Source organism: Primulina tabacum, chromosome 18 (genome assembly GCF_025594145.1).
Source record: "Primulina tabacum isolate GXHZ01 chromosome 18, ASM2559414v2, whole genome shotgun sequence".
NCBI classification, from domain to species: Eukaryota; Viridiplantae; Streptophyta; class Magnoliopsida; order Lamiales; family Gesneriaceae; genus Primulina; species Primulina tabacum.
In genome coordinates, this window is record NC_134567.1 from 29,404,545 (window position 1) to 29,432,114 (window position 27,570).

At 34.5% G+C, this 27,570-nt stretch overlaps 4 protein-coding genes and 1 pseudogene across 11 annotated transcripts; 3 read left to right on the plus strand and 2 right to left on the minus strand.

Moving 5' to 3' along the window:
* Positions 1–311: 311 nt before the first annotated feature.
* Positions 312–4,001, minus strand: LOC142532139 (uncharacterized; annotated as a pseudogene).
* A 6,229-nt stretch (positions 4,002–10,230) lies between these two features.
* LOC142532573 (CEN-like protein 1) lies at positions 10,231–11,577 on the plus strand. Its single transcript, XM_075638875.1, has 4 exons — positions 10,231–10,472; positions 10,667–10,728; positions 10,842–10,882; positions 10,966–11,577. Exons 1-4 carry the CDS (start codon positions 10,272–10,274, stop codon positions 11,184–11,186), a joined length of 525 nt encoding a protein of 174 aa, XP_075494990.1. The 5' UTR covers positions 10,231–10,271; the 3' UTR covers positions 11,187–11,577.
* A 123-nt stretch (positions 11,578–11,700) lies between these two features.
* Positions 11,701–16,210, minus strand: LOC142532571 (E3 ubiquitin-protein ligase XBAT33-like). Its single transcript, XM_075638872.1, has 10 exons — positions 15,867–16,210; positions 15,653–15,712; positions 15,286–15,357; positions 14,877–15,049; positions 14,557–14,717; positions 14,407–14,465; positions 14,233–14,279; positions 14,004–14,147; positions 13,579–13,670; positions 11,701–12,815 (listed from the first exon to the last, which is right to left on the minus strand). Exons 1-10 carry the CDS (start codon positions 16,041–16,043, stop codon positions 12,274–12,276), a joined length of 1,527 nt encoding a protein of 508 aa, XP_075494987.1. The 5' UTR covers positions 16,044–16,210; the 3' UTR covers positions 11,701–12,273.
* Positions 16,211–18,683: 2,473 nt separating this feature from the next.
* Positions 18,684–20,973, plus strand: LOC142532572 (RHOMBOID-like protein 2). Its single transcript, XM_075638874.1, has 5 exons — positions 18,684–19,101; positions 19,681–19,844; positions 19,959–20,122; positions 20,212–20,462; positions 20,572–20,973. The coding sequence occupies exons 1-5, from the start codon at positions 18,806–18,808 to the stop codon at positions 20,684–20,686; spliced, it is 990 nt and encodes a 329-aa protein (XP_075494989.1). The 5' UTR covers positions 18,684–18,805; the 3' UTR covers positions 20,687–20,973.
* A 1,334-nt stretch (positions 20,974–22,307) lies between these two features.
* On the plus strand, positions 22,308–27,570 carry LOC142532881 (uncharacterized). 8 transcript variants are annotated; one of them, XM_075639412.1, is made up of 10 exons: positions 22,308–22,396; positions 22,694–22,762; positions 23,025–23,079; positions 23,769–23,961; positions 24,134–24,350; positions 25,247–25,284; positions 25,372–25,428; positions 25,533–25,660; positions 26,145–26,253; positions 27,199–27,570. In XM_075639412.1, exons 4-10 carry the CDS (start codon positions 23,818–23,820, stop codon positions 27,235–27,237), a joined length of 732 nt encoding a protein of 243 aa, XP_075495527.1. In that variant the 5' UTR covers positions 22,308–22,396; positions 22,694–22,762; positions 23,025–23,079; positions 23,769–23,817; the 3' UTR covers positions 27,238–27,570. The 8 variants fall into 8 exon arrangements, with proteins under 8 accessions (XP_075495527.1, XP_075495526.1, XP_075495529.1 ...); XM_075639411.1 differs by having other exon boundaries at positions 22,311–22,396; positions 22,687–22,762; XM_075639414.1 differs by lacking the exon at positions 22,308–22,396 and having other exon boundaries at positions 22,529–22,762; positions 23,773–23,961.

A 27,570-nucleotide genomic window follows, 5' to 3' on the forward strand; every position in this document is an offset into this window, starting at 1 on the left:
ATACCAAACAGATTATCAGATACTATATTTTGTGCTATACATACATATTCAGGAAATATCGGATGAAATATTCTGTCCCAAAAAATACTGCATTTTGTAATATACCTATTAATTAATTAAATTTAGAAAATAAATATCTTATCTTAACTAATCATCTCCAAATCTCCATTATCGCACTTCCCCTATCGTACCCAATTTGGCTAAAGAGATTCTATTTCTTATTAAAATGTTGAAATATGATTAAAAAAAACAATACTATTATAAGCAACTAATATCAAGATAATTTTGATCATGTAGGCATGTGGCCTAACTATATAATCAAAATATATTATAGAATAATCTAATACATGATCAAATTTGCACAAAAAGCAAATTGAAACTACAACTCTTCCACCTTCATCTAATAACACTGAATATTTTATCGTTAATTCAAATACCAAGGTGATCCTGAGCATTCTACTCGTCTTTGATATCTTTCAAGAACTTCAACACTTGAAGCTTAGTTGGCCTACTGGCAGGGTTTTCAGACAAACAAATGACAACGATCTGCAGTGTTTGTAGCATCGTCTGCTTATAATCCGCATCAAGAATCATCGGGTCAAGCATGTCCACAGCCTCACGATTCTTTGTCTTCTGGATCACCCATCCAACCAAGTTCACCCCTTCAACATCTTTAAAATCGGGTCCCATAGGCTCCTTCCCGGTTAAAAGCTCAAGTAAGATCACACCATAGCTATAAACATCCCCCCTCGTCGTGGCCTTCCAGCTTTGACCATATTCAGGAGGAATGTATCCAAATGTGCCCTGCAATATCTGTGCTGACATGTGTTTCACATGCGCTGATTAGTCGTGCTAGGCCGAAATCAGCAACTTTTGGTTCAAAATCTTCATTATGAAGGATATTGCTAGCCTTGATGTCTCGGTGTATGATGTGGGGAATAAAACCATGGTGGAGAAAAGCAAGGCCTCGGGCAGAACCTACAGCTATCTTGAATCGTTTCAATCCAAGACTTTGAGGGTTCCTATTCGGTTTCTTAGCCAATTATCCAAGCTTCCATTAACCATATACTCGTAAACTAGCACTTTTTCCTCTCCGTACGAGCAGTATCCCAGCAATGGAACAAGATTTCGGTGTTTTACCTTGCCTAGCGTTTCCATCTCAGCAAAAAACTCCCTTTGACCCTGTGCTTTGGCTTGACTCAGTTTCTTAACAGCAACTGTTTTACCCTGGGGTAAAGTGGCTTTATACACGGAACCAAATCCTGCGTCTCCGATTATGTTTGTCTTGCAAAAGTTGTTGGTGGCTTCAAGAATGTTGACTAGGGTTAGTTTCAAAAGAGGTTGCTGGAACATGGCAATGTTGATGCTTAGTGGCTATTTCGATTTGCTGCCGCTGCTCAAGAAATAGAGATTTGGATCATCTGAACTGTTCATCTTGCTGTCACCCATGTCCTCAAGATCATTCCTGTTGGTTCGGTTAAGGACAATTTTCAGCACAATGATAACTGAAAGAGATATTAAGACTGTTCCAACCACGACCGATGCTAATCCCAATTCATTCATCAGAGGAAACTTTCTGCCAAAGCTCTTTGAAGGGCATTGTAAACCGATTATTCCACCACACAGATCCTTGTTTCCAGCCAGGGAAGCTTCAGTTAGTTTGCTGCATATCCCATTTCTTGGGATCGGACCCTCAAACTGGTTTTCAGCCAAATTGAAGAAGAACAAACTTGTTATCCCACAAACATCTTCTGGTATTTGCCCACTTAAGATTATTCTTCGAGACATCCAAATACTGAAGTTGAGCAAGATTCCCAAACTCGTTTGGAAACATTCCCGTAAAACCATTTCCATGAAGATCCAAGCTAGTCAGATATGTCAAGTTGCCTACGGATCGTGGCAAATCCCCACTCAGTGCATTGCTACTTAAATTCAGAATCCCAACTCTCCACGTAACCGAGTTCCTGAAAAGATCATCCAAATTACCTGAAAGCCTATTCTGCTGCGCATAAAGCCCCAAAAGATTCACCATTTTCGACAAAGAGGCTGGGATTTCACTGCTAAGCATGTTAGAGCTCAAGTCCAAATATGTAAGCCCATTCATGCCGCCAAAACTTGTTGGAGTCGGACCTTGTAACATATTAGTAGTAAAACTAAGTTTCACCAAGTCAATTAACATTCCAAGGCTTTGAGGAATAGGACCTGTAAGCTGATTGTTTCCAAGATACAAACCTTGCAGCTTAACCAAATCACCAAACTTGCGAGGAATACTACCCGTAAGCAAGTTACCAGACAAATCTAAGCTCGTGAGATTCGATAATCGTGCCAAGGACCTCGGAATCTCACCAGAAAGCCTGTTGTTGCTGAGCAAGAGATCAACCAAAAGGACACAGCTCCCCAATTCATTCGGGATTGAACCACTCAATCTGTTGTATGACAGATCATAGACTCCTCTATGCTGTAAATATGTTGAGTCAGGAATAACAGAAGTCTGTATGAAAATATTTCGAAACTTTGGAAGGAATGCTTCCGGAGATATCATTATGAGAAAGAACGAGGTATTGTAGCAGAGGCAAATCAGTAATCTCTTCAGGAATGGAACCATTAAGCCTATTGTTTCCCAAAACCAATGTTGCCAGTGCAGCGCATTTTCCAAGCTCAAAAGGTACACTCCCCACAAAATTATTAGAATCCGAATATAACACAGACAGGGCACTCAGATTTCCGATCTCCTTAGGAATGGTGCCCGTTAGACGATTACTCGAGAGAACTAGATTTTGCAATGATGCAGCATTGTCAATCTCTGAAGGAAGTGCGCCCTCTAACTGATTATTTGCTGCAGAAAACTCAATCAAATTAACAGAACTCCAAAGACTTGCAGGGATCGTACCTGTTAAGTTATTAGAATCCAATTCAAGAACCATCAATTCAGGGAGCATAGAAAGATAATCTGGTATGCTGCCATGAATCTGATTATCCAGCAACACCAGCTCCGTCAAATTACTACATTTCACAAAAGTTTCTTCAATGCTACCGGTGAGAAAATTATGGTCAAGCTCGATCTCAGCAAGCAAAACGGGATTGCAGATTTCTTTAGGAATCTCACCTGTCAACATATTACTACCCAAGCTAATGTGGGTCAGCATGGAACAATACCCGATCTCAGCTGAAATTCCCCCAGAAAATTTATTATCTGAAAGCAGTATTGAATCTGCATTGCGCCATTTTCCAAGCCAGGAAGGCAATGTACCTGAAAGCTGGTTCTTTTCAGCAGAAAAACTGATAAGCGGTAACTCGGAAAGCTTAGACAAATTCCCAATCTCTGGTGGAATTTTTCCAGTGAAACTGTTGGGCCCAACTCTGAGTTTCAGCATACGGTTCAAGTCTCCGAGTTGAACCGGTAAATCCCCACTGAATTGATTCTCTCCCAAGTCCAAGACTTCCAGCATCCTCAGAAAACCAATTTTGGGAGAGACTTCACCATGCAACTCATTTCCAGACAGGTCAAAAACAACTAAGTTCACAAGAAAGAAAACTGCATGCGACAACGGACCCCTGAGCGGCTCCCTGAGGGAATGAGGAGACAGAACAAAGAAACAACACGATCTCCATCGCATGACACACCAGTCCAGTTACAGTGAGATAAATACGGAGACCAAGAATCAAGAATTTCTTTGCTTTCAAGAGAATTCTTGAAAGAAACCAGATCACTTACATCAGGGATTCCTGCCTAGAAACAGAATTAGAACCCAAGAAACATAGTTGACACACGAGGAAAAGACATTGCAACAGAAGGGTAGACACCATTTGCGCTTATGAACAAGCGATCAACAGACATGAACACTTGCAAAAGGCTTCAACACAAGAACTCGAGTACAATCGTTCAAATAAACAAGCATCGTGAATGGAATCAGTCACGCTAAGGATTGACTAAAGAATTGAGGAATACAGAGCATTTTCTTGAAGGAGGCAGTATTTAGAGCCTTGGAAAAAAAAAGAAAAAAAAAAGAGGTACAGTTTGTTGGGAACATGAAGAGGGAGTATGGCTAACTGGTTAAAAACCATCGGACCAATCAAAACTCTTTTTTTACATTAATAAGTAAACAAAATTATTTAATAAAACAATTCCTCCAAGTTTTATTATTAGTTTATATTTTTCAAAGTATCACTTACAAGAATAAATTGATTTGTGATTTCAATCATTTTCTCTCTTTCATAACTTTTTTTAAATTGAATAAAATCCAAATATATTTATATATTTTATAATCGAGTAGTATTAGGGGTGGGCATAAAACCCGAAAAACCGAAAAAACCGACCGAACCGAATAATTCGGTTTAAATGGTTCGGTTTTATCGGTTTTTCGATCGGTTATGGTTTTAAAATTTATGAAGTTCGATTTTTCGGTTCGGTTTTCGGTTTTAATCCCCCAAAAAACCGAAAAACCGAACCGGCCATATTATCGTTAAATAGAATGTTTTTATGTATAATGGGCCATAATATTGTTAAGTATAAGACTTTTTATATATAATGAGCCTACTAAGATTTAGGAACTTAGTATCATTAACCCTCAATTTTTCAATCCGATCGTTTTCTTTTCTTTCTCACCACTCACAAGTCGACGTTTTCTCTTTTTTTCTGTATATATTTCTTTAATATTTTCGTAAGATTATTTGTGTCCATTCGACCTGGTTGACACTTTGTTATCATTCTTATTACTGAATATTCCATTGGATTCATGCATTTTTCGCGTTTATATGGTTAATTAGTTATATATTGTTATTATATTCGTATGACATGTTTGTACACAATACATGTTATATATATATATATATATATATATATATATATATATATATAAGATTAAGTCTCACAAATTAAATATTTGAAAAATACTATGATTTAGATTTTAAAAGCTTAAAGTGACATATGATTTTATTTCTCAACAAATTTTAGCTAATCGTATATAACCGGCCGTATAAATCGAACCGTATTACAAAAAAACCGAACCGAATCTTAATAAAATGGTTTAGTTTTGGACTAGAGATATTCAAAACCGAAAACTGAAAAAACGAATCGTTGTAGAATAAAATCGGACAAAACCGACCGTTGCCCATCCGTAGGTCCCGTAAGTAGCACAGTTGTCTTGTTGAAGTGAAACTCGGGGAATTGGGGGTCGAGACAGCGTCGTATTTTGGAGGGTTCTGACATACGATACGAAAAAGAGATTTGCAGTTTGTCAGACTCTTTACTCTCACACCTAAACTATGCCTTTTCATCATATCCATTCGATTCCATTCTCGCTTTGATCAAAAAGCCCTTCCAAATTGTTCATGCAAAATCTTCCAGTAAATTTTAATTATTTTGTTTGTTTTATAATGAGACCCATATTGGTTGGTTAATAGGTGTTAATAACACCCATTAATTTTCGCCCATCAATGTCGGCGCAAGAATTAATAATTTTGGTTGACATGGCAGCCAAGAAATTCATCAGAATGAATGGCGTTATTTCGAAATTTGCGACGGTTTTTCGTAAACCATCGCAACTTTGCGACGGTTTTTCGTAAACCGTCGCAAAGTGAAAAGCGTCTGTTTTTTTTAAAAAAATATCGCTATTTGCGACGGTTTTTTAACACCCGTCGCTATGTGCGACGGTTTTTCAAAAACCGTCGCTAATTATCACCAACGGCTATTTTCAAACGGCCAAATTATGCACCAACGGCTATATTCGATTATCGTAATTCATTTTCTTTGTATTTTGTGTTTTTTTTAAAGAGATTGTGTTGAATAATATTTTAAATAAAAGAGTCCAACTTTTTTTTCATTTCTCAATAATATTTTAATGAATATTGGAATTAAGTTATTTTTAAAATAATAATACTATTTATTTTAAGTAATATTTGTTGTAAAATTTTAAAAATATTAGAAAGATATTGAAATATTAAAAATAAAAAAAATGAGTAAGTGGATAGTGGGACCCATAAATAATGAAAGTTGAAATTAAATGAATGTGGGTGTGTTAATAATAGGAAAGTGTTAATGTAATGAATATGTGGCTCGTGGACTCCATCATTTTTGATGAGATGGAGAGTATTAACATAGATTAATTCCGACAAATGTGGATGCCTTAATGTACTTTGACGTTCTCTTCCCACGACTACATTTTTGTTTGTATTTATCTGCGTATATTATATATTAAAAAATTATATATTTTAAGAGAATTTTTATAGTGGATATACCATCAAATAATCTTGCCATGCTAAATATATATTACCCTTTATAATTAATAATAAAAATAAATATATCATTTTAAATAATATTTCGATTCAATCCATTAGTCACTTGGATGGATTATCGATAAGGTCCAATTCAAGACAAAAACTTGTGTTAGACAGTGTCATGGGTCGTATTTTGTGAAACAGATATCTTATTTGGGTCATCCATTAAAAAATATTAATTTTTATGCTAAAAGTATTAATTTTTATTGTGAATATCAGTAAGATTGACTCGTCTCACAAATAAATATTCACGATACCGTCTAACGAGAAACCTACTTCCAATTCAGTTAAAGCTTAAGCTTAAATAGGAAAGTGTTTGACTACTGCTTTATTTAATACTTTTACCCTTGTATGAAATCTCTATCATCAAAGCAACGAGCTATCGTGATTCATTCTTTCTTTCATTGTAATAATAGGGTCGATATAAACGAGTTTGCATAAAATTGGGCTCCAGCTTCCAAGCTTGGATCAAATTAGGAATTGGGCATATTCACGCATATCTGTTCGTCTTTTATGATTTATCATTTTATAAAATACATAACATTTTAATTTAAAACTTATGTTTAAGTTTTAATTCATCATTTGTGTTTATATTCAATATAAACGTAGATACCATATGTATGCTTCGATATTTGTTGAAAATTTGGACACACACACACACACACACACATATATATATATATATATATATATATATATATATATATTGTATAGATACAAATATGCCAATTTTTTTTTATAAAAAATAGTAAGTAAAATTAATTAATATCATTCATGTAAAATAAATTTTTTTCTATATTTTTAAAAATAATTATCATTTCGATAAATTATCAAAATCCAATAATTGAGAATGATACACCATTTTGAACATCGATCATTAAAAAAATATCACTTGCTAAAACTTCAAATATTTATTCATAAAATTGTTATAATAAAAAAAATCGATAGAAGTGAATAAATAAATAGTGTCGTGTCATCTTAGGAACATTATTACATAAGAAACGTGTCCAATCAGATGCTCAAAAAGATGTATGAAACGTGTTAGATGCGTAATGGGGAGAGAAAAAGAATCTAAGGCTATACATATATATATATATATATATATATATATATATATCCTCCTAATGTTTTGGTGTCCTCTAAGCAGTTACTCTAAGGGTTTCACACTTAATAATATAACTAGTTACTTTGCACATCCGATGTGTGTGTACAGTTTTTTTTATCATTATCGATGGACTAAAGTGAAATTTGACAAATTATGGAGGGACTAAATTGATATTTGAATTGTTGAAATAAAAAAATAAAAATAAAAGTGCGTTGAAATTAAAAAAAAAATAAAAACAGAAAACAAAAGTGTAATATTAGGATCATATAAGGGTAAAATTGGAAAAAAAAAAGTTAGTGTCCATTAAGTGGTTACTATCATGTCCTCACCTTTAATATAATAGAATAAATAATATAAATGTATGTATGTATATGTATAGTATAAGATTTCATATGCATCTATTGTAAGGTTGCTTTTTTGTAATTTTTTTTTTTCATATCAATTAATTTCCTATAGTTTACTTCATTGAATACATATAATTTTTAGAATTTAATGGAATGTCACATGCTACAAATGGGTGTGTATTCCTTTTTCACCAAAGGCAGGACGCTTGGCAAGTTTGATGAATCAAAATCATTCCGGGGAGGACAAATCCTTTTTTCCATAATTGCAAACGATTGACCCCCAATTTATACTCTATTTTTTCCTTGATGTGACATCGTCAAATCTTAATCTTTAGATATGGTATAATACATGGTGTGGATTTTGACAAAGATGCGAAGGACACTTGTTGGTTGTTGGGCAGATGACGAGAATTACTTCAAATGAAGCACAAATAAATATTAGTTCCAGAGTAAATATTAGTCCAGAATGAAATAATATATTTATAATTTATTAATTAATTGGTCAAAGATTTCCAAAAATATATTGTCATACGATTGTTGGATAAATATATAATCCTTTGAAAATAACATATTCAATGTAATTTGTACTTGGAGATCGAAGCACCATGAAAAGCAGAAATATTCCCATTTGCCCAATGATATTATATAAAATTTTTGTAGAGCCTATATATGTTCTGATTCCTAAATCCCAACTAGCCAATGAGCAAAAGACAATTTGATTTTTCAAAAAGAAAAAAAAAAATACAATTTTTTTTTAATAGTAGGAATCTTAAGCCAATGCTAATTGCAAGCAATTCTGTTGTATAAGGCATAAATAATTTTTGGAGACTCTATATCGATCATTATTATGAATTACAAATTTCTTCTCCGACCCAGTAATTAACTTCAAGAGCTACAAATATTTCAGATGACACTTATATTCTTCAATTATATATACTTAAAATTAAAGCGGCATATATATATATATGCAACCCGGGCGAAATGGATGAGTCGGGTCAGGTACTCTGCCGGATTTGTTATCAAAATAATGAAGGAAGCTGAGCAAGGACTATATCTGTGATGAAGATATATCTCTGCAATATGGCTTTCAGCTGTAACCTGTAAACAAGGAAAGAAACTCGTGAATGGGCGCCGGAGGGGTGTCCGGCGTGGCCACTCCGATGCTAAAGTCAGCAGGTTGAAGATGATAACCAGTATAGCTTAGATAAAAGTAAAGGCTACAGGTGTAAATATGTGTGTTAACATATGTTTTGGTGAGTGAATCATTCTCCAGAACTAGAGAAGAAGAGGAAGCCAAAAATCTCTCAAATGAATTACATACATGCTATTTATAGGAGAAAATGTAGTAGGTACATTGTTTTCAGTGCGTTCTTGCCACTTCCTGTCACGCTATCCTATTTTTCCATCAAGTCACATCAATAGGATTCTGTCAGGTGCGCTTCTCGAGACAAGATCTTATCTTCTGAACCACTCGAGTGTGGCACTTTTATCGAAGTGCCCGGGTAGAATGCCTCCCGAGAGATTTATACAAGAGCCCGGGCGTCTGGTTGCTCGGGGAGTAGAGCATGAGCTTGCACCTGCCCGGCTCCAGAAGAATCAATCTGCAAATTACTCGGATTTGGGGATCCAATTGATATTCTGGGTCATCCATGACCCGGGCTCTTATGGGGGTATCAATATATATATATATATATATATATATATAATAATAATAATTTTTCATGGATAACCTAAATAGAATACATGTATCATAAAATTGACCAGTGACACTGTTTTACATGAGTTTTTGTATTTAAATTTAGAAGTATTTGTCTTTGAAATTGTTTAAATAGATTTTCAAGTGTTTTTAAAAATTTTTTAGGGGATTTCTTGAATAAAAGAAAAATAGTTAATAATAAATTTAATAGTGATTAAATTGGAATTTTTTGGTTGATAAAGTAGGGGCATGTTTTTTATAATTTTAATTGAAGATATAACGAAAATCTTAAAGTACTCATATTTTTTGTTACAATATATTTAAACAAAAAATAGAATTGGAGAACCTGTTTTAACAAAAAATTTAATACTTTTTTTAATTGTTAATGTCTTAATTGTTAAAAATGAAAATTTCATTTATAACTAAGCATTGTATTTGAAAATATAGGAAAACCTCCATAAATAAAGATTTGATTACTGCATGAAAAAAAAATCTATAAATTATACGCGGAAATTTTAAATTTCATGCATGATTTATGATTTTTTTTTTTCTCAAATAAAGAAAGTAGGATTTAGAAGTCAGGCGATTCCGTCGCGCTGCCCTACTCCAAATAAGATGGCTCTAACTCAGCAAAATTCTTCCAAACATGTTTCTTTCTGGATACGGACAACTTTTTTCATTTCATGCATGAAAGAAGAAATTCTCAAGAATCTTTAAACTGGTAATCCAAACCCTACACGTCCTTTGTTTTTTTTGCACTATAAAAGCAACTCTTTCGAACAACACCACAAAACAAAACCAGACAAAAACACATTTCACTCTCAGAGTTTCCACTTTTCTACTTGTCATCATGTCGAGGCTTGCGGAAACCCTTTGTGTAGGAAGAATTATAGGAGAAGTGGTGGATTGTTTCTATCCCAGTGTACAGATAAATGTGATATATAATGGGAACAAACATGTCTCCAATGGACATGAACTCATGCCCGCTGTTGTGGCTGCCAATCCCAGGGTCGAGATAGGTGGAGAAGACATGAGGGATGCGTATACTCTTGTAAGTCGTATATATATTTTATACACACACGCTCACACACACATACGTGCTGTGTGTACTTTGTATAATTTATTACTTTATATATACGGTGATATTGTAACTGGGATATGACATTATATCATCTTCTGAATTCTGAAAGAGTCTTGTTTACTAAACTTGCATTCATAACAAATTATATTTGTGTGGTTTTGAAGGTTATGACTGATCCGGATGCTCCGAGTCCAAGCGAGCCGTACTTGAGAGAACATGTCCACTGGTTTGTGAAGACAGTACTAATAAATAATAATAATTTTTCAGATAATATAACTATACATTACACATATATTCAGCACATGATATATATGAACTGATAGAATTTAACATTTCCAGGATAGTCACCGATATTCCTGGCACCACTGATGCTTCTTTTGGTAAGTTTAACGAATTTCTTATTTTATAATTACAAACTAAAGTCGAATTTAGAACACAGATGTGAAATCACACGATTAAACAGGGAGAGAAGTTGTATGCTACGAGAAGCCAAAGCCGACGATAGGCATCCATCGATACGCATTTATTGTTTTCAAGCAGAAAGGGAGGCACAGCGTTAAGTACCTACCTTCTTCAAGGGATCATTTCAACACAAGGAAATTTGCGCAAGAAAATGGCCTAGATTTGCCGGTTGCTGCACTCTATTTCAATGCACAAAGAGAGACTGCCTGCAGAAAAAGATGATTAATTAATTCAAAAATTTCAAGAGTAACTGGTATTAATTAATACGATTCTGGTGGTTTTTGGGATTGCTAATATTGGCTGGTGGGGATTCGGACAAACTTTTTTTTTTCTTTTTCTTTCAAGGCTTTTGTTTATGTTAATGATAAGAAATGAAATGCATGGAAGTGTGTTAGAATCAGAGTGTATTTTTTACTGGAAATTGGGATGAGATAACCTTGGGGTCTCAATGTATGAGAATAATGATCAGCGAGATTGCTGGATGTTCAACTTTAATTGAGTGTTGCTTCTACTTTGTGGAAACATTGATTAGCTAAACTTAAAAGAGTAACTTATGCCCGCTTTTACATGGATTTTCACATTTAATCCCACTCAAATTCCATAACTTTTCTGGTCAAAATTTCACCTTAATTTACATCGCAAACAAAATTTCTAAAAAACAAGTTTTTCACAGATTCTCAAGTTAATAGGCCAACCAAACGAGAGGCTTTAGTTGAAAAGAAATTGTACTGGTACAAAAAGTAAAGTATTTCAAATCTTTTGCATTTGAAGCAACGGGTAATGTTACTGCTCACAAGGACCTAACATTCTGGTCTTTTATGATCAAACTCGCAACCTCCGACTTAGATAATGATTTTCGCACAAATAACTTACCAGGATTTTCTGTTTACAAAAACACAAAAAAGAAAACCTGAACTAACCTAAAAAGAATCTTATTTACCAATATGATAGCTCCCACTTTGATATGTAGACATCAGGAGATACTTGCAACTCACTAAAATCTTAGCACACAACCAGGAAAACAAGAAACTTGTATATACTTCTTCACTCGTGAAACCAACATTCTTGAACAACTAATAATGCCACAAATATGGTGGCATACTACTATAATCGATTAGGCTCGGTGTACCATCTTTACGAGCTCCTTCGGTCAACCAAAGCAAACACAGAAACGGGCACGGACTTGTGGTATTTTCCAGACAAATACGAACAGGATTCTCGAACAAGGAAAGGAATGGAAGCAAACCATCCATTGATCTTGAGACCCAAAACTTCAAACTAACGCAAATATATATTTTAAACAAACAAATCATGCATTTATTTCGGCATTACACTGATGCTCCCTGCTGCAGCTTCTTCTTCCCCAAAACATACTTGAACATGTCGTTTTCTCCAGTCTCATTGCGTCCATTTTGTCCTGTTCGGTTGATGTGGATTGTGGACGATGAGGCGAATCTTCTTGAGGCTCTCTTTCGCCAGAATCAAAATTTGGACAAGGTCCTTCATTGCACGTGCATAAAGGCATGGTGACAGAAGGAAATGGGCTGCAAGTGACGGGACAAAACATATCTGAGGTAATAGAAGACACACGGTTCTTTCGCGTATCGGGTGAACCAAAGGCCTCGGATGCATCTGGCTCTCGGGGATGAAGCATGCATGGTGTGCATAAGCTAAGTGACAATGGTAATTTGATCTCCTTTGATGAAGAACCAGGGAGTTTGACAAAAGAGATGATGCCGTGTCGACAAAGAGGACAGGGAATGGAGCCTGGGGGTATTGATGATTCCAATGGGATGTTACTGGTCGAGCAAAGGTAGAGAGCGCATCTTACACAGAGTTCATGTGAACACCCTGAAAGTTACGACACAGATATTCATGAAAATTGGCGCAAAGAATAATTTCATTGTACATAGCTAGACGCCAAAATATTTTCTTGTCACATGTATAAGGACCGGGCCAAACTCCAACTATTGGATTTTGCAAGCAACGACGACTACAAATTACTACTTTTAAGCCAGAAAAACTCAAGTTAGAATGAGAGCGCAAAAGGTTATTTGACTCAGAGGCGCGGTCCTCTATCTTTAAGCCCGACTACTCTATTTCATATTATCAGAGAATTCTGATATCGTATTTTGCTGTTTACAGATTACTATGATGTTCCAGAACCTTGTAAAAGAAGATGGAATATTGAAAGTTTCTGCTATATCAGAAAAACAGTAGTCAAAAGGTAGTCCTATGCAAAATATATGTTCATAATTGCGTATATTAGGATCTATCAAGTCTAGAATGGAAGATTAAGGGCAAGGATTTGAATTTGGAGCAAGTTAATGCAGATATGGTCGCTGGTACATCCCAATCTATAAATGGTACTGGTATTTGGGCTGGATATTCAATACTGTGTCAATGGGGCACAGAGAAAAAATGCAAATGAAACCTAGAAACTTTTTATTTGAGAGGAAAAACCATTGAACTGAGAGCACTAGTCCAAGGTCAAAGCATAGCTAGAATAAACTAGAAGGAATGGATTTGATGCCCACATAAAATTATGGAAATAACCATGGATACATTAGAATTCAGTCACAAAATTGTATCGATGATAAACAAAGTACCAGACCTTCAGCAGCTACACTGCATGCTCGCTCAATGCACACGGCACATATATCAGCATCATCTGATGCAGTTGTTGAGGTCTGCAACCCACAATCTCTGAAGAATAAAAAGAATTTCAGTGTTAATTATCAAATTGGTTGAGATGAAAAGAAAATTTAATATTCTGCGATGGAGTGCCGTACAGAAAACTATTAAGTGTGTCAAGAAAAAACTGTATTTATTGAAAATTCTTTGATTCTCGAGTGAGAACACTTTCTTTTTTTAAAAAAAGCACCACAAGCACCTGGTGTTCGAGTTTAAAATATTTTAGGAAATCAATTGCTCCACCGTGTGATACTTGGCTGGCCATCTTTCGAATAAGCACGTTATCAACACAAAAACCACAGATGATCTCAGCTAACTAAAAGTTTCTTCCATCTTCATTCTTACCTTGCTATATTTAACACACTCATGAGTGGCAATGATAAATAATTAGAAGGTGGAAACACTGGGATTGGCAAATCAGAGTTAGGTGTCAGCAGCGACTCGAGCCAATGACGTCCCCACGTCCTTGCGACATCAAGAGGAAGCCATCTGAAACAGGCTATATTATCATCCGGTGTTGCACATAAACAAGTACTTAAGCGAATATTGAGAAAATGTATCCAAATTTCAGTACCCATTGCAGTTTAACGCCAAACGACTGGCGCCTCTTGCAAGAAGGATCTGTGGAAATTAAAATGGTCAAGATTATCAATACACCACATTTGCAATACCAGCAAAAAATAGGCAGATAGTTCCAAATGTTTATTTCTGGAAACTTCAAATTCAATGACATAAAAATAATGATCACCTGGCAGCATTTCAAGTTTCCTCCGCATGCAGCATAGTGCAAAGGAGTGCTACCAGCCCCTATAAATTTACGACTCAAAGAAATCACGAAACAGTAATAAAAAAGAGGGTTTTCCAGGATAAATAATCAACGCTCAAGAAAATAGAATACCTATCAAATCCATAGACGTGCCATAATGGAATGTTACAGCTGAGACATTTGCATGAAGGCCGAGTAGGAGTTGCACACAGTCAAAATATCCATTCAACGCAGCCATGTGAAGAGCCGTAATACCACCATCAGCAGCCTTATTTACAAATTTGGAGAGAGCACTGTCACAGAATGAGGAAGATACAAATAAGAAAATACATAAAGGTGACCAGATCTCGAAAATTTTACTAATCATTTGCACTAGTTATTATTTGACACTTCTACGAAGCAAGAAAGAAGGCCAAAAAGACTTCAGAAAAATAAAAAAACTATGGTCGCACTTGGTTTTATCATTAGCACAACCACTTCCATTCCCGTTGGTTTGAAAATTTAGAGCCTCGAATGGAACACTGGGAACAAAATCTGCAACCACTAATCTTATACATCGCAAATGACCGTTGACAGCTGCAAAATGGAGCGCAGTCCTCCCGCTAAGATAATCTGCTCTAGTAACCTGAATTTAACAGTAGTTGCGAGCTTCAAAAGATAATCTATCAATGATACACAAAGTGCCAAATTTTAACAGCGAAATAATCAAGAATTAACGTCTGAGCTCGTAACCAATTGATAGACCAACAAGCATAACGATTACACACTGATTAAATTCACCTATCTTTTTCAATGTAAGCTACTGGATATTACAAATAAATTGAAGGAAAGCAAGCACATTATATTTAATTCAATACCCACGTTGCATCGAAAGAGAATAAGAGTTTGAACAACTTCCCAATGACCGTATCGACAAGCTTGCATCAATGCTGTCTGCATCAACAATAACATAATACTTAAGATAAAGATCGATTAAGCCCTGTACAGATCTGTTCATACAAGAAAAAACCCATCAATAATATCTCGTTATCAATTCAAAAACCTTGATCACAAGTCACAACTAAGTTGATCTAAACAATAAGATTTTTCTTTTGCACAAGAAAAACCAAAACATCCATCTGATGTTACAAAATGGGGAAAACCCCGAGTTTTATCCCAAAGCATAATTTGACATTATCCCCTAGAAAGAAATTTAATTAAAAAGAAAACTGAAGACAATATATTACACCTGTCCACAGTAATTTCTCGTATTCACATCAGCTCCGTTCTCCAGTAACAATGCCACAATCTAAAAATCCAAATTTTCAAAAATCAACACAACCACCAAAAGCAACAGATTTGAATAGAAACTCAAACAAGAAAATCAACCCCAAAAGACAAAGAAAAAGAAAAATTAGACCTTTTTCAAGAAATAACCAATGGCTGAAAAAATAGGTTCGAACCTCGATATGACCTTTTGCAGCAGCAAAATGTAGAGGAGAATTTAATCCACCAAAGGTCGAGTACTTCGCGAGGCACGGATTGCAATCCAACAGCATCTTAGCCTCAACAAAATCTCCATCTCTTGCAGCTGATACCAATCTCTCCCCTGAAGCAGAACACCCAAAGGAATTCCCCATTTCTTGGTTTTCTTCGTCAATTATTTATGCCTTTCCTCTTTCTATAAATCTTTGTCTAGATTATGTGTACGTGGATTTACTGATATTTTAAGCAGCTCTGGAGTTTATATATATATATATATACGAGGAAGGGATTTAGGTCAACTGTCGAACGTTACAAGAAAATGGTAACATATCTAAGTTCCAAATTTTATGAACTATTATCGTATCCTACATTGAATAACAATATGCTCGGATGTTTAGAGTAGAACTTTTCTCGAGCATAGAGATAAATGAGTCGGACTTTGTGTAGGTTATTGGTTAATGAACTACGAGATCGATCGGGTTGGCTTAACTCGGATAAGAGTCAGATCGAATTATGGTATATCAATTCATTAATTCTTATTTATTATGACCATGAATTTGGCCTTCTTCCACTAGTGTTGTGTTTCTTGGCCTAATTTTATACTTTTCTTCAAACATTTGTTATATCCTTCTAACAATTTGCATGACACTATGAAATATCATTATAGAAATTTGCAATTGATTTTATTCACAACAAAAGTCAAAAAAAGATTATTTGATTGGGATTATTTGCCTAAAAAACAGTGCAAACTTTTCAACAAATTAAAAAGTGTACATGGTACCACCTTTTAAAATATATATTATTAAAAAGAACAGATAATAATGTCATTTGATACGAAATACAAGATTCAACAAAATTACATCATCGTTCATTTTTTTTAATATCAAAAATTAGATTTAAAAATATATATTTTATTTTTATTTTTCATTTTGATCGTTTTATCAACAGTTCACAATAAAAGCGTACTTCTATGTGACACAAGGCAAGAAAAATGTACATAAATTTGACTAGCATTGTAAGTATGGTATTAGGTACGAAGAGGGATCAATGTATCTTCGTGCAACTTCATCTCAATTGTAGTTTAATTTTTAAAAAAGGGAAGGTCCTACATATTTTGACAATTAGCTAGAGCAGGGTCATGGCCTGTCCTGGAAGAGCCCAAATTTTTATATATACGTTGAGTCGGTGGTTTACTAAAATTAAAAAAAACTAGTTCAATATTAATTAAAAAGAAAATTAATTTGAATATTTTGTTTATAGTTGATCAAACAAAATCGATCGGTTTGAACAATTTAAACAATATAAAGAGATTTTTGAGTACGTAATTGTTGATTTTTAAAAAGTTAAATAGTGGGTCTTTAACTAGTTTGATGAAGTCATACGTGGAGATTCAACAATTTCTGAATCATGATGAACATGACGTTAATAGTGAAGAGTTATGTTCGGAGTAAATGATTATGATCTGTTATTTAACAAATAAAAAAAAGTAATTGATAGGCTATCGTGTTTGACGAAATTGAATGATTTGTTCCCATGTTGTCTATAAGATTTTGTTAACCATACTAGTAACAGCTTGCATCAGAATAATGAAACTTGTCGATGTTGTAGTTAATAAAGATTTATCGTCGATCAATAATGTGACAAAATAGACAAAAAGAGCTAGCTCTATGATGTTAATTGACAAATATATGGTCCGACAACTAGATTATATTCGATAAATATTTCAACTCTAATACAACTATAAATGTAATATTTATGCAATTAATTCAAGTATTTGTTGGCTTGTGATAGATGTTATATATTGTTTCTTCTTTTGTATTTACATATTATTTATTGTACTTGTCATTTGCTAACTGAACTTTGTAGTTATTTATCGCTATAAAAATATTTATTTTTTTAATTTTCGCTTTAAATTCTATCAAAATTAAGTACAACTCTGCCGAAGAAATGAAATAAATAGAGAATCAAAAATAAAAAAAATTTCAGTTCATCCCCTGATTTAGATTGGTGAGACAAGACATCCGGATGAACCAACCATCGTAACAACCTTTGGAACTAGTACTTGTTGTGTGCGTCACGGTAGAGGCGGCATAAAAATTGTGCAAATATGATACAATTACCCAACTCAAATTTGCTATCATTCCTTATTTTAAAATGATCTTCAGTCTATTTTTAAATATTTATTTCACTACAATTATACAAAAATTTAATAAATTTATGTTTTGTACGATCGAATAACATTTTAAATTATTTCCAAAAAACTAAAAATAATTTGAAATTATTAGCTCCGAGTTCTTACCAAAAAAATCCTTAAAATCAAACGCAACGTTAGCTTCTTTTATTTTATTTATTTATCGTCTTTATTATTATCTAAACGGGTTGATGAGATCCTACCTATGTGGGCACTACCCTCACTTTCTATTTCAACAGGATAAGATCTTGCCACACATATAATTTCAAAAAAAAATAGGTCCTACATTTACATGGACAAATCTTGATCATCCATCTTATCATGAGACAATGTCCACATAATAGGATGAAATAAACCATCCAAATGTTTAATAGCCGCGAAGAATAACTGAATTAATAACTCCCGGTAATTGGGCTGCTGTTCTATGTTTCGCAATCCACAGCTTGCCATGTACACCACCCAATAGCCACTGAAAAACAAAATAAAAATTCCAGGACACGTGGCAATCAAGCGAAGCAATACCACTGAACATTTCTGTGAGGATGATAACAGACGATCCCTACCCTCAATAGCACAACATGCGACCCAAACAAAACTCCTCTCAACACGTTCATCTCCCCACGATCCCACTTCAATTTTCACTGCGATAAATTCAAGAAATTTCGGGTTGAAAGACAAGATAAAGGGATTGAATACAAGAAATAATAGCAGCAGCATCTTGCAGCCATGGCGGGTGAGGATATAGAGAGCAAGAGGGAGAAAAGCAACTACTCTTCAACTTCAAGCGCAGACGCGTTTGAGGAGGGGGAAAGCCAGTGGACTTCATGGCTGATTCCAGTATTTGTGGTGGCTAATGTTGCGATGTTTCTGGTCGTAATGTATGTGAATAATTGCCCGAGGGATTTGAAGAACAGGGGTTCGAGTTTCCGTGGTGACAATGACAAGTGTGCGGCTATGTTTCTTGGAAGATTTTCTTTCCAGCGGTTGAGGGAGAATCCTCTCTTTGGGCCGTCTTCTGCAACGTGGGTATCTTGTTTCTTGAATTATCACTTTTGTTTCTTGCTGAAATTTACGCTTGATTTTACTTGTTTTTTTTTTTTGGTCGGAATTGTGGTGTAAAGATCGAGTTTTTATTGTTTTCGGGATGGTTCTTTTTCTGTGTTTTAGTTTTTGAGGCGGAAAAATTGGTCGGCTGATTAGCTCAAGGATTAGTTTTTTAATATTTCATCTTGTTTTTGTTTTGGTGGTATTATGAAACATGTTTTAGTTTATGATCTGAATGTAATAGAGGTTCTATGCTTACACATTCAATCTAGAATTGAGTTTTTTTTGTTAGTCTGATTGATTACATTCTTGTTTTGGAGTAAACTTTGTTATGGACTGTTTTGCTATGTTCTTTTTCTTTGCTCTAGTGTTGTATTTTATACAATGCTGAATTTGATGATTCCTAAATTTACATATAATAAATTTGTTGTGTGGGGAATTTTTTCCATTTTGTGATCACAGAAATACAAAAGGAATATAGTTCTTAAAAAAAAAAAAGAAGTAAACAGTAAATCTAAGCTAATGGCTCTTCGATTCTGCTTTTCTTGGTACCAAAGATTAGAGAAATTGGGTGCTCTTAATTGGAATAAAGTGGTACACCGCCATCAAGGCTGGAGGCTTATCTCATGTATCTGGTTACATGCTGGCATTATACATCTTCTAGCAAACATGATGAGCCTCGTCTTCATCGGGGTCCGGCTTGAGCATCAATTTGGCTTCGGTATGAACCCTTCACTCTAATAATCTGCATATCTCGAATCATTGCCTTTTTTAAAAAAAAAAAAAATCATTACATGTTATGTATACTCGCGATAATTCAAAACATGCCTTGCAGTGCGAGTTGGCGTCATCTATTTAATATCCGGCTTCGCTGGGAGCATACTATCATCTTTATTTATTCAAAACCGAATTTCTGTTGGTGCCTCTGGCGCACTTTTTGGACTTCTTGGAGCCATGCTTTCCGAGTTGATCACAAACTGGTCTATATACACCAACAAGGTGAACAGTCGCTCGTGGCTCTCGAGTTTTGGGCAAGTGAAAACTAAAATGACTTTTTAGCAATCTGATTCGATCTTTTTGCCTCGCAGATTGTGGCATTATCAACCCTTTTGTTTATAGTCTTGATTAACCTAGCAGTTGGGATTCTTCCACATGTTGATAACTTTGCCCATATCGGCGGATTCTTGGCTGGATTCTTGCTTGGCCTTGTTCTTTTACCTCGTCCACAGTTCGGGTGGATTGAAAGACACAATATTCCTGTCGGAGTTGGTGTAAAATCTAAGTACAAGGGTTATCAATATGTACTTCGGTTTGTGTCTGTGATATTGCTAATTGTCGGGTAAACATTGTATTTCTATCCGTATCATAACACTAGCTAGGTTGTTAACTTGCACTTCTCGAGTAGTTACTGATACGATCGTCCAAACTGGTTGCCTTTTTAAATGCAGATTTACTGTCGGACTCGTGATGCTATTCCAGGGAGTGAATGGATACAAGCGTTGCCATTGGTGTCGCTATGTGAGCTGCGTCCCGACTTCGAAATGGGAATGCGATGAAACTTGAACGTCATAGGTTAATGAACAGCTTCCAACTTCAATCAGACAAGTTCTTACGAGACATTGAGAAGTGTTTTGACATACCATGAACTACTGGAGTGCAAATAACATTAGTCGATCTGGTTAATTATTGGCATGTATATATAGTGTTGTTCTTTTTGGGGAATTTCTTGTTCAAAAAAGTTCACGTTATTCTGCTTTTTGTTTTAAGGTCATGGTTTGTTTTTAATTATTTTAGCTTCATTTTTTTCAATTTTGTATTTGCATATAGTATAGTTTCATACGAGGAAATGAATTGTCATTAATTTGTGTTTAATTCGAGAATAAGAATTTTTTTTTAAAATCATTTTTCCATAATTTAATTTAAATAAAGCAACCTTGAGCAATGGATAACATTTTTAATTTGATACTATTGTGGTTTAGGGTTTTAATATTTATCATTCTTATTTCCCGTGATATATAAAATTAACGATCTTTAAAATGTTTGAAGATTTTTATTTATAATTTTTTTTTAAATATAAAGTTTTAAAGGATTGTTTATTTTATACATATATTTTATAATTTTTTTTTCAGTTTCTCGATACTAAATGCAACTTTCTATGATACATTGCATTCTTATATAGTATAGTATTATGGTCCAGATATTTCAATAAATTAGTATATGATTAAACTTAATTCGATTCATTGAGATTTTTTGTCGATTGAGTTTATGTTCGATGTCGAAAACAATTATTATTTTAATAATTTGATCGGATTATTTAATTTTCATTAGTACATTAAATTGTTTAGGCTTTTAGAGTTGCATTTGGTCACACTTTCTTATTTAGTTATTTATTATTATTAAATCGTGTATTAATGATATTATATATTAACATATATAATATTAATATTGGAGTAGGTCTCTTGTGAGACGGTCTCACGAATCTTTATCTATGAGACGAGTCAACTCTACCGATATTCACAATAAAAAGTAATAATTTTCATGGATGACCCAAATAAGTGATCTGTCTCACAAAATATGACCCTGAGACCGTCTCACACAAGTTTTTGCCTTAATATTTATAATGTTAATGTATCAAAACATTTAGATATACGGTTAGAAACTACAATCAGGTAGCTTGGAATTCAATCATTTAACTAATTTAATTTTCTATTATATTGATATCTTCATTTTAATGACAATTATTATGTCTTTTTTAATATTATAATATAAAAATAATATAATGATAATAAAAAATAAGGTTGATAATGACAGTAACAGGACAATTATAACGACAATGATTGATCATAATTGCAGGACACTAATTATGTAAGAAATAGGAAAGGGAAGAAGAAGACAAGGCAAGATGGACCTCAGAGGTTTGTTTCATCCTATCCTGCCTGCACGGGCAATGAACGGCCCGATCACTCCACATGAGTGATCCGGGCCCACCTCCATGTAAAAAAAAAAAAAAAATTGGCTCGAAAAACTCCGACCCCTGCAGGCAGTGCCCGCAGGGGTAGGATCGACCGAACCGACGTTAGATGACCCATGTTACCCCAAAGTCAGACAGACGTATTAATTGCGTGGACCGGAAAAGTCCATCTTGGACCGAACGTTCTCCCACGGCAGATCCAACAATTTGTTCAAAATTTATTTGCCCACATGCACCGGAAAAAACTGGACTAATTAGCCACTCCACGATCAAATTTTCGGCAAGGGCCTGATCGATTAAAGGTTACATTAACATAAAGTGACGTTGAATTGATCAGGATATCTTTTCTGTATGAGAAAATGAAATTTTAATTTTTTATTTTGAATCTAATAAACAGATAAATGAAAGAAAGAATTGGTCAAGTAGACGAGGTCTACTGCTTACTTTTCCCACTTGCTTCCATATACAAAAATTCCTTTTGCTCTTCAATTTGCTTCTCAATTCATTTTTAAATTATCACTTCAATCTTGCTACTTCATATAACTCTTTGTTTTTTTCTTCTTCTTGAAATTGCATCTCTGTTATTTTAAAGTGAACAGTGTGATATCAAGAAATTAAAGGGGGAGAATCAAGAACCCTTTTCACTATCATTGTTCCAGAGGTGAAAGGTGAATTCTTTCCTCATTACTTCACATTGAGAGTTAATTTCGAAAACCAATTATTTTTTTCTCTGTGGTTTCTGTCAGGTTCTTCAAGATATGATACTAGTTTGCAAACGGATTAGATTTTTTTACATGTAAAAGTTGTGTATCCAGAAAATTACCCGCTTTGTCCACAGTCTGTTCCTTGTGGATTTTGAATAAACTGAGCAGGATCTAATCTTGTGCTTCTGTATTCTATTTCGTGTGACTGCTTCAATGTGTGTGCCAGCTCTGTGCCAAAGTCAGCGCAAAATAAATTTGGGAGGGGAGTGGCTCTATTTCAGGTGCGATACACACGGTTAATTATTGTTTGGTATTTCCTATTCCTTGTATCTTAGTTGCTGGCAATTTCCTGAAACCTTCCATTGAAAATTTCAAGTTTTGAGAAATTTCCGTGTGTCTGCATTAGTTGATAAGAACGTTCGTTTGTTTAATATTATGCATAACTTCAATTTTGATTAGAGGTTTTTATGGTCAAGAAAATAACTTTAAATTTTAAGTCGTACATATTGACTTGGGAATTGTTTTGTTTCCTGCTAAGCTATTTCCTCGCACTAGAAATGAAATGACTAGAACTGTAATCACAAATAGTTTAAAATCCCTCATTCTTGTTCAAGAATAATCCTTTATTGCCCATGAATTCATAATTCACGACCATCGGGATTTTGAATATTTGATATTTTATGTTCGAGGTATGCTATCACTCTCTAATATAGATTAAAGTATTTGTTTCTCCTTATGCTATTAGTCCTGTAAAGCTTCTAGTTTTCACGTTGTATAATCCCCTGAAGGATTTTTTCTCCTTCAGATCGTAAATGTCATTCACATTAATAAAAGAGTTGTTATTACATAGTAGGTTATTGAATATAAAGTGTTGTACTACTTGTGTTAAAATGCTGAGTATATGAATGTTACTTTTTTTTATATTTATCTTCTGCTTTTGAAATTTATTTCATCTCTCTTGGATTCAAAGATAGGATTAGAGGGTGGTAACCAAGCACATTTGAGAGATTCACTTTCGGATGATGTCTGAAATGTCTATTATGAATAACGAGGTCTACGATCATTATTTGAATGGTATGACTCCAGCTGAAATTGCCGAACATCTCAGGGACACATTTCCTGAATTTGGTGATGTTGACATTGAAGAATTTCTTGTACAGCAGGTACATCAAATCTTAAAAGCCAGTTTTGCGGAATGAAAATTTTATTTTTCTCGAAAATTAATGCTTTATCATTCTACGGTCTCGAGAAATTCATGAACACTATGCGAGAAGTAATGCTTTATCATTCTATGGTCTCAAGAAATTCACTAACACCATACATGTTTTCTTACAGGAAAGTGCATTTCTTGATTTTCAGAACGATAATCACAGAAGAGATGTGATTAATGACCATGGTCAACCTAGCAGCAGGAATCTGCAGTCAGAACGTGAGACCTTGTCCTCACGTGTCCCACATTATGAATCACAGATGGCTCTGGATGAAGATTTTGCAAGGTCCTTGGAGTTGGGGGATGACTTCAACAGTCTTGACGTTCCAGAGAATGGTGATGGTATGGTTTATTATTTGTAACTTCTCTTTCATCTTACTCACTCTATCCCATTTTCAAGGAGCATGTAGTTATATATAATATTGGGAAAACTAAAAATTAGTGATATCTTTGCCCATCTCTTTCATCTTGGCTCATTTATGTTGCTCTCTTCATACACGACATGTCCAAACCGCAGCTTTTCGCTTTGTTGCATTGCTTTATGCCATGCCCCTTTCTTTCCATATTTTTCACCTTTTCACCCTACAGATGCCCCGTTCAATGATTTAAATAATAATGAAAATATAAGATACACGTAACTGAACATGAATTATATTATTAATCTCCTATTACTATGACACTGAATCCACAATTTCTTATGACTGTGAGATGAATCCAATTTATTATATCCTGTATACCAGTTTCAATTTATTTCATGTGAGTAACGTGTCATAAGATTATTGATGCACTTTAGCCCTTCTTTTGAAACCATTTTTCTCCTCTCATTCTCCACTGCTTGGCTTTTACCTGTAACTTTGTGTGCAATTTGTTTCAACCTATAGAGACTCTACACCACTTTTGTCTTGAAAATCTATACTAAATCAGAAATTCTGTCTTTTGGTTTATCCAACTTTTGGGATGTTTCATGTGGCACTGTTAATGGTTCCGTTGTGCTGTCTGAAAATTTATTTTGGCCCTTCAAATGCGTGCAAGTTCCCATCAGTAGTTCATTCCATGGCATAAATGCTTGATCGAATTAGACTAAAAAAATAAGCAAGAAAATTTCATAGAAAAGGAGGAAGGAGCCCTGCGAGGATGCATACATAAGCCTGCATCATTATATTCTAATTAAACCATTTTCATTTTTACATTTCTCTGTTTAACTTGCTAATGGGAACTGTGACATCTGTAATCTACAGTTGACACCGGGCCATCTTCGAGCGAAACACCTGTGGTGGTAATTGCACAATCTTTTTCTGTACGCAATTAATCAACAAGAGATTAGAGTTGTGCCATGATTCTTGATTCGTCTTACTTAATACAGGGAGGTAATCAGAACATACAGCAAGATGATTTTGATCCTGATACCATGAGTTATGAGGTTGGTTACATGAACTGCATGTTATGGACTGATCCTTAAAGCTGGCAATCTTAGTAACCATCAAAATTTCTATTTAATATTAATTTATTTATTCTTGGTTTTAGGAGTTGCAAACGCTTGGAGAATCTGTTGGCAATGAAACCAAAGGACTTTCACCTAATATCATAGCTCGGCTTCCAACATCCAAATACAAAGCAGGGTTTTTCTCAAGGAAAAAAAAGGAACCCGAAGAGTATGATTTATTACAAAGTTTTTTTTTTTTTTTTTTTTTTTTTTTTTTTGTCTTGGATTTTATCATTATCTGTGCTGGTAAATTATGTGCTAAATGCATGTTTAAAAGTAGCATTTATCTATGCGGTGTTGAGAGTGCAAGATGCTATTTTCGCACAAATAGTAATGAATGGTAAGTCACATCATCACTTGAGGTAAGCCAATAAAAATAGATCTTTCCTCAGTAAACCATAATCACCACCACATCCCTTGAAGCTATTGGCCATGGAAAAGAACATATAATATAGTATCACATGTCGAGTTTACCTTTCTACCAGCGCCTTTTTTGGATAAGGGTGAATAGCATCATCCTCTTCGCTCGAGGTTTGGACGATTTCCTCCTATGGCGCATTCAATAAAACTTAAGAACTTGTTGCTATTGCATCAATTGAATGAAGGGAAAATCATTTTATCGGTTTGGTTTTTTCCATGTCAACAATTTTTAGGTGTGTGATATGCTGTGCCGAGTATAAGAATAGGTCCGAGCTGATCATTTTGCCTTGCGCTCACCACTATCATTCCAAGTGCATCACTCATTGGTTGCGATTGAATAAGGTGAATATTATTTTTTCCTTCTTTTCTAGGATAATTTACTTCTTTATTTGTCACTGAGTTCAACTTCAATCGCATCGATGAACTCATCCTATCTATTTGAATCTTATTCTGCAACGTGGAACTGCTACCACAATACCAGTAACTTATGAAAGGCAAATGTACCCAAAAGATTATTTTATTGTAAATTCACCTTTATGGATGAGATAGAGTTCATATGTATATCTCTGCATGCAAATATAAGTGGTGATTTTTTATTATGGAATTTTTTACTCATAATTTATATACACTCAATAGTGGTATATCATCATGTACAATACAATCCACAGGTACATGTTTTAAGGTAATCATTATGCAAGGAGGAATGTGCTTTTTGAAGATCTTTCAGTTATTCTGCATTCCCAGTATTTGTACCTGCACTTGTTTTAGTAAATCCAAATCACCGGTTGTGTTAAGATTGGAACTTGGACCTAACTCAACACTAAAAACTAGTTCAAGGAGGGATGATTGTCCAAGTCCATATATACAAATCTCAGGGAATTTATCTACCTGATTCACAATCTTAATATGGTATCAGAGCACAGGTTCTACCGTTATGTGTTGGACTGCCTATAGTTAGGCACCGGTTTTGTCCATAGTTGAGTCATTTATAAATTTCGCGTTTCAGATGTTCATTCCTGAGCGTGAGTGGGTGTGTTAGTTCTCCCACATCAGTTGGATAATATACCTGAGAGTTGCATATATGGACTTGAATAATCATCTCCTCTTGAGCTAGCTTTTGAGGTTGAGTTAGATCCAAATTTCAATCTTAACATGTTGGAATGATGATACTCCTTACCGACCATTTTCTTGTATAAGAAGAGGATGAAATTTGCCGTCGAAAGTAGAGTAAACTATGATGTATTTCCCTTATACATGTATAACGTCTCCCATCTCTGTCACTTGCAGAATTGTCCTGTGTGTCAAAAGGAGGTGGAAAACAAGTGATCCTCAACTGGATCAAGGACAGCAGGTGGCAATGGTTCCTCCTTTATATCTTTGGAAACACAATGGTTCATGAGTATGGAAGTCCACCCACGGTTCCAAAATTACATTTGTTTGGAGGAACGTGTCTGATTGCTTGTACTTTGTGCTATCGTTTGGTTCGTAATACGAGACAAATAATATAAAGATAAATAATATTTTTTAATAATAAAATATATAAAAATGATAGTAAATATAATGTTTGATTGATTAATTTGATTAAATTTGAGATAATGTGATATTACCGTTTTGTTCTTTTGAAAATATTAATAAAATATTTAGAATATTATTTATTAA